At 32.0% G+C, this 8,153-nt stretch overlaps 1 protein-coding gene across 1 annotated transcript; it reads right to left on the bottom strand.

Annotated features, from left to right (window-relative positions):
- Positions 1 to 1,938: 1,938 nt before the first annotated feature.
- LOC140450561 (uncharacterized) lies at positions 1,939 to 7,161 on the bottom strand. Its single transcript, XM_072544217.1, has 3 exons — positions 6,462 to 7,161; positions 6,196 to 6,395; positions 1,939 to 6,036 (listed from the first exon to the last, which is right to left on the bottom strand). Exons 1-3 carry the CDS (start codon positions 7,159 to 7,161, stop codon positions 1,939 to 1,941), a joined length of 4,998 nt encoding a protein of 1,665 aa, XP_072400318.1.
- Positions 7,162 to 8,153: the final 992 nt, after the last annotated feature.

Genomic DNA, 8,153 nt, shown 5'->3' with positions numbered 1-8,153 from the left:
AGGTTTTAGTTGTTGAGTAATTGAATTAATTATTTTAGTACATCACGATTTCATTTTTTTTTTTTGATAAAATGTAGATATCTTTTAACAAATTAAGCTTCTGTATAAGTTTTAAATAGACTCAATTTATCTGGAGATTCTAAAGCATGATCAAACAAATCAGATAGTTGTTCAAAATTTAATATCGGTGTTATAAGTTTATTAGTAATAAAATCTTTTACGGATGCCATACTGTTAGCGATAGTCTCAGAATTATCAATAGTTTTGGATGTTTTAAGTTTTTGTATTGGTTTAGATTTAGGTTACAGATTTTCTCCAATAAGTTCACTAATTTTTATTTATAATAACTCAACACTTTAACTATTAAGTGGATATAAATAAAAGCTCAAAAACTAGGTGCAATTAGAATGGTCAACAAATCATTTCGTTTTGTAAATAAAATCTCCTAATAGTTTTACTCTTTTTGCCTCACTTGCCTCACCGCATAGACTGTAATGGAGCTCCTGTTCTGCAACCAGGAATACTCCTATGAAGACTCGTATAAGACTATGCTAAATAATTTGTTGTTGTTAGTTCAAATCTAACTACGCGAGTGTTGACGTGTGTTGATTTTTAGAGAGATCACTTAAGATAAATTATAATATTATCATAAAAGGTAAGATTTTTAGTGAAATACCTATATATTGTTAAATATCCGTTATTATAAGCGTTATTTTGGTTTATTGCAGGTAAATATGGACAAGAAAATGGAAAACTAGTTCCTAAAATGTTATAAAGAGATAGACAGCGATCTGGAACCACTAAATTCTCATAAGGACATAAGTGATGTTCGTTCTGAACTCAGTATCCACAATACAGATCCTGAGCAGTCCACACAAGATCTACCCAGTGATCCTGAAGATGCCATGGAAGAAAGCGGTCAAGATCATGGTTATCCAAGATTTTATGGCAAAGATAAAACCTCGTGGTTGAAACATAAGAAATACACTCATAAAGGTAAGACCAAAGCTTGTAATATTGTTACGAACTTACCTGAGGTAAAAGCAAAAGCAAAAGGCGCCACAACCATATTAGAATGCTGGAAATTGTTTTTTTCGGATAATATGATCAATAATATCGTAAAATATACAAATGAGAAAATGAGAGTGTTTTATACTCGCACTAGGAATTGTCCTGCTGTTGACTAGGAGGAAATTCAAGCATTTATTGGACTTTTGTTGCATGCTGGGGTAAAGAGAGCACAACATTTAAATACTGATGAACTCTAGAAATTAGATGGCACAGCTCTAGATATTTTTGCAGCCACTATGTCCAAGAAAAGATTTCACCACTACAGGAACTTAGTTTCCTTGTGGATTTCACCAAATAATTCAAGCTGTAAGATTTGACGACGCCACTAGGACGCAAGAAAATTGGGCAGTTGATAATCTTGCACCCGTTCGAGAAATATATAAAATTTTTGTCACTAACTGTTTATCTGCATACACTCCTGGATTCGATGTGATCATATAGCAAACAACCTGAAGACTATATTAACTACCCAACGATGCATCTAGTGTAGTAAAGAGACTTATACGACTTATGAGTGTTTGAAACTTGTGTGTGCTGGTAAATCTTGTTTCAGATTATAATATCTGAGAAGAAATGGACTCGATTGATACTTTAAACTTTATTGTTCTTTACACTTACATCGGTAATAATTGACTGAGAGCCTGTTAAGGGCAACTGTCATACACTTGACCTTTGGCGGCGTTGCCAGTACAGTGTTGTCAGGTGCATTACAAAAAATGAAAAGTAAAAATATACGAACATAACTCCCCCCTTTGAAGGGACTTCAAAGTAACATACAAAGATTAATGAAAGTAAATACACAATAGTAATACAAAAATAAAATGGAATTGTCTTTAATGGAATTTAATCACTAAAATAAAAAAAAATTTAATTCACTGTGTCCTCCTCTATAGGCAAAGGACATAAATGTCTTACAGAACGGATCACAACTTTTGAAGATGTTTTCACTTCTGCCACTCGCGAAACTCCATCCTTTCCAGGGAACAAACGTAGAACTCTTCCCATTGGCCACTTGCCTGGAGGTTGTTGATCATTCTTGATTAATACTAGTGTACCAACAGCAATCGGAGTAGCCTGGTTTTTCCATTTATATTGAAAACGCAGTTGAGAAATGTATTCTTTTGTGAATCGTATCCAAAATTGTTGATATAATTGTTGGACAGATTGTAGTCTAGACAGCCTGGTTGGCGGAGCTTCTGATACGTCAGGTTCAGGAAGCATTGTAATTGGACGACCAATTAAAAAATGTGATGGGGTAATGGGTTCTAGGTCATTAGGATCATTTGATAAGGAATACAGAGGTCTCGAATTTAAGATTCCCTCAATTTGAACAAGAAGCGTATTGAAGTTTTCATAAATTAAAATTCTATTTAACATTGTTCGCTTTAAAAAATGTTTTGTGCTTTTTACTGCTGCTTCCCATAGACCACCAAAGTTGGGAGAATATGGGGGTATAAAATGCCAATGAATATTGTCTTTTGACGCATATTGAGTAATAACATTTTCATTTTTTAACAAGAATATTCCAAATTCTTTTAATTCATTTCTCGCTCCAACAAATGTGCTACCGTTATCTGAATAGACATCTGAAGGTACTCCTCTTCGAGAAGTAAATCGTTTAAGACAAGATAAGAAACACCTTGTTGTTAAATTTGATACTAATTCTAAGTGAATTGCTTTTGTGCTAAAACAAACAAAAACACAAATGTAACACTTTAAAATTTTGCATCCTCGTCCTGCCTTATCCTTTAAAGGAAATGGTCCGGCATAATCAATGCCTGTAAATTGAAAAGGCAAGGAGGGTTTAATTCTATTATCTGGTAAACTAGACATTGGATATGTAGCAAAAGATGGATTAAATTTAAAACATGTAATACAATTTTTTGTTGTTTGCCTAGCTAAACTACGTCCACCTATTGGCCAATAAAATTGTCGTATGGATGCTAAGAGAAGTTGAGGGCCAGGATGTAATAAAGCAGCATGCTTATGTTTAAAAATTAATTTCGTCAAATTGTGCGTTGAAGATAATAAATATGGATGATGTTTATATATTTCTAAGGAAGTAAATTTAAGCCTACCGCCCACACGAAGTAAACCTTGTTCATCAAGAAATGGTGATAGAAAACTCAGTTTGTGTTTTGGGGGTAATGATTTATTTTGTTCTATAATTTTTATTTCCTCTGCAAAGGATTCGAATTGTGCTAATTTTATTAATTTCAAATTAGCGTAATTTAATTCTTCAACTGATAGAGATCCATATTTTCTCTCAGATTTAGATTTCCTTAGATTGAAAATAAATCTTAGTATATAAGAAGTAATTCTTTGTAACTTTGTTAAATCTGAATAAGTTGTGAATAGAGTAAATTGATTCATAATTTTTGAAGTCAGTACCTTGTTAACTTTCTTTAACTCTGGCAATTCTATAATTTGATGAGAGTTTGAATTAACCAAGTGATCAATAGATTGATATAAAAAATCTGGTCCCATCCACCATAAGTTCATATTGATGAAAAGTTCTGGCACTATTCCTCGAGAAGCCAAATCAGCTGGATTCTCTTTAGTGCTAACATAAGACCACATAAAATTACTTGTAAGATTCTGAATCTTTGCTACACGATTTGAAACAAAGGTTTGTAACTGGTTTGGTTGTTTTTTGATCCAACATAAAACTATTTGAGAGTCAGACCACATATATACAGGTACAGTGGATGAGATTGCATTAATAGTTTGGTTTGTTAATTGAGCTCCAAGAAGAGCTGCACAAAGCTCCAATCTTGGTATTGTAACTGACTTTAGGGGTGAAACTTTTGTTTTTGAACAAAGTAGTCTCACTGTATATGCTCCATCTGAATTGATGCTACGCATATAAAGACAACTAGCATATGCTTGTAATGAAGCATCACAGAAACAATGAATATCTACTAACTTGTGACTTGTACCTATTACAATTCTTGGAATTTTAAGTGTATTTAATTGTGACAATTGATTGTAAAATTGAAACCATTTGATATGTACATTTTCAGGAACTGGGTCATCCCAGGGTAGTTTAATTGACCATAAATGTTGAATAAGAATCTTTGAAATGATTATTACAGGACTAAGAAGACCCAATGGATCATATATTTGGGCAATAATAGAAAGTATTTGTCTTTTAGTAACAATTTTATCTAATGGAATGGTGGTGATCTTATATCTTAAAATATCTTGTTTGCTGTCCCATTGAGTACCTAAGGTTTTGAAACTTTCGGATTCTCCTATATCTAAAACTTTATTAGGAATATCAGTTAATTCAACTTTCTCTAAAACAGCAGAATTGTTTGAAACCCATTTTCTAAGTATAAAATTGGCAGATTTTAAAATGGATGAAATGTCATTACAACGTGTTTGTAACTCTTCAATATTATTAGATCCCGTCAAAAGGTCATCTACATAAAAATCATTGTGAATAGTCTTAGATGCAATTGGAAATATATTTTTATACTCTGTAGCTACTTGATTAAGACATTTTATTGCTAGATAGGGTGCAGATTTTGTCCCATATGTAACAGTATTGAGTTGATAAGAGGATAAATCGTCCTCAGATTTGTTTCTCCAGATTATGCACTGCAATGGTCTGTGATCACTGTGCATTAGAATTTGTCTGTACATTTTAGATACATCTGCAGAAACAACATATTTGTATAATCTGAATCTAAGTGTAATATCAAAAATATTATTTAAGACCTTTGGTCCCATGTATTGCAAATCATTTAGAGACCACCCAGAACTAGTGGTACACGAGCCATCAAAAACAACTCTTATTTTTGATGTTATACTTGTTTCCTTTAATACAGCATGATGTGGTAAATAATAGTGTGAGCTTGTCAAATTATCTACGGAAATTTTAGTCATGTGACCTAATTGTATGTAGTCTTGAATAAATTGTTTGTATAAATTATAAAATATAGTATTTGATTTAAAACGTTTTTCTAAAGACAAGAAACGTTGAATTGCTTTCTCCTTTGAGTCACCTAGTAGTGTAGGAGATGATCTTAATGGAAATTTTACTATAAATTGTCCATTTTCATGGCGAGAAGTATCATTGTGAAATAACTCTTCACAATGCAGTTCATCGGTTGACATTTCAATAGAATTATCTAACTCATTAAGTTCCCAAAATTTTTTTAATTGATGATCTTCTGGTATAACAATGTCTTTTGAAAAATTGCAAATAGAATAATTACCTGAATTATTTATAGCACCAGAAACGATCCACCCTAACTTGGTATTTTGAAAAATTGGTTTATTTTTTCCTATAGTAATTTTTCCATCCAATATTAAGTCCCAAAATAGTGTAACTCCTATGAGCATATCAATCTCATTAGGTGAGTAAAATAGTGGATCTGAGAGCTTAATATTGTCTGGAATTTTAATATTTGTTACATTAACCTTTTCTGAAGGAATAGATGATGAAATCATAGGGGTTACATAGCAACACACATTACATTGAAAATTACTGACATTGGAGAATATGGTTAATGAAGTCTTTTTTGTCAATGTAGACATTACTTGATTTATGCCAATAATTGATAAATTTGCAGAAGATAATGGCACACCTATTTTCTTACAGAATGCTTCTGTTACTAGATTTGATTGTGCTCCAGAGTCCAATAAGGCTCTACCTACTTGAAACTTGCCACTACTGTCTCTAACCTTGAATGTTACTGTGGATAATAGAATTGATGCATTTATTATACCTTCTTTGATATTTATAGAACTTGGATTTGTTTGAAATAACACAGTAGACTGCTGACTTGTTTGATTACCTGCATTATTGTAACTACTACTTGTACTAGGTTGACTACTTGAATTATTGAATACTAAAGGTTCATTTGAATTGTTATTTTGTTGATTTGTAACATCATTATGAAGAAAAGTATTATGTTTTCGTCCACACTTTTTACAGGACCCTAAATTGCAAGTATTCTGAAAATGTCCAATGCGCAAACAGTTAGAACAAAGTTTTAACAGTTTTATTTTTTCCCATCGTTCATTCACATTTAGTTGCATAAACTTTTGACATGAATAAATAGAATGTTCACCCTTACAAAAATTGCATTTGAACTTATTAATAGCCAAATTTACATGAGAATGCATTTGTGCATCTTTTGTTTTATAGAATTGATTTGATGCTTTAGAAAATTGATTGAATTGAGGTTTCACATTTACTTCTTGTTGTGACTGCAAAATATCTTGTCTCTCTTTCAAAAAATCTAGAAATTCATTTAATGTAGGAAGCTCTGTTTTTGTATGAAATTCTTTCCATTTATGTTGATTAATTTTATCTAATTTATGATAAATTATATGAATAATTGTCATATCCCAAAGTGACTCTTTTGTTATTTGCATGCTTTCAAGAGCGGATAAATGTATTGAAACTTCATCTAATAAATGCCTGAATTGTAAAAATGTATTTTTATGCAAAGGAGTTATATTGATAACAGACTGAATATGAGTATCTACAAGGCATTTTCTCTTATCAAATTTATCACATAGCATTTTCCATGCTCGTGGATAATCTTGTGTTTCCTCGCAACCCGATATGGCTCTTTTTGCATAGCCATCTAACGTAGCTTTGAGAAAATTGTATTTTTGGCTCTGATTAAGTGTTGTATTTTGATCAATAGTTGACATGAATGATTGTTTAAAGTCTAACCAGGTTTCGTATTCCCCATTAAAAACAGGAAGCTTAAGCTTAGGTAATAAAATATTTTGAAGTGAATCATGCACTGGAACATTAGATTGAATAGGAGAATTTTTATTTAGAATATCTTTTAAGAATGAAATAGATGTAAAGTATTTAGATTCAAACGCGTTTCTTTCTGAAAATTGTGAAATTAAATCTTTTTCCTCGCATTTTTCTTCAATTTCAGTTTGTATAGTTTCAAATTGATTAATCAAATCCTTGCAATTTTCATACCGCGATTGAATGTTACATATATCTACTGAATTAGTTTCGTCTTGAATTGAACTAATATAGTTTTCTAAGATCGTTATTTTTTGTTTAATTGAGCCTCTATTTCTGATCAAAGTTTTCATGTCTTGAGCCATTATTTAAGAAATTAATGTATAATTTTTTACTGAACAATGTTTTGTTGTTATTCAAATTGAAACAATCTCAAAATCTTAGGTTAAAGTAAGGAATAAGGAAATGAAATTATGAAATAGGACTAACCTGAATTGTAGTTGTCTATTCTAGACGTCTAGTTAAATGTTTGTGAATACGTCACTTGTTTTTGAAGGTCACTGAATTGGTCGATTGTAATCCTTGGTTTCTTGGCGATGGCTGTGCGTGGCTGGCTGACTATAGATGTCCAGTTAAATTGTCACTGTAACGTCGCTTCTTCTTGATACTCGCTTGGTTGGGCAACTTTACCGGTTCTCTTGGGTGAACGCTGAAACTTGTTTTGGAAACCACGCTGCTTTTGGCGCAATTTTTGTGAATAGATAATATTGATGATTATAACAATTAATAATTGAAATTGTTTTATATAATTGCTTCTCAGATATACGGAACGAATGACCAAACTTGTTTGAAACTTGTGTGTGCTGGTAAATCTTGTTTCAGATTATAATATCTGAGAAGAAATGGACTCGATTGATACTTTAAACTTTATTGTTCTTTACACTTACATCGGTAATAATTGACTGAGAGCCTGTTAAGGGCAACTGTCATACACTTGACCTTTGGCGGCGTTGCCAGTACAGTGTTGTCAGGTGCATTACAAAAAAATGAAAAGTAAAAATATACGAACAATGAGTGGAATTGGTCGAAATGTAACTACGGATAATTACTTTTCCTCTGTACCCTTAGCCAACTCTTTATTCAACGATCATTGCTTGACAACGATAGGTACTTTGCGTACGTCGATGACGATGGAAACAAGTGTGTACTTGTATCATAATATGTGCCACAATGAACTACTACTTTCTACACTAAATGGTTTTATTGATGAAAACATCAAAGAGCATACGATGAAGCTAGAGATTATTACTGATTACAACCTCACAAAAGGCGGAATATATGTTGTTGATAAAATGAA

Source organism: Diabrotica undecimpunctata, chromosome 9 (genome assembly GCF_040954645.1).
Source record: "Diabrotica undecimpunctata isolate CICGRU chromosome 9, icDiaUnde3, whole genome shotgun sequence".
In the NCBI taxonomy this organism is placed as follows: Eukaryota; Metazoa; Arthropoda; class Insecta; order Coleoptera; family Chrysomelidae; genus Diabrotica; species Diabrotica undecimpunctata.
This window is presented reverse-complemented; position numbering and strand designations above follow the sequence as displayed.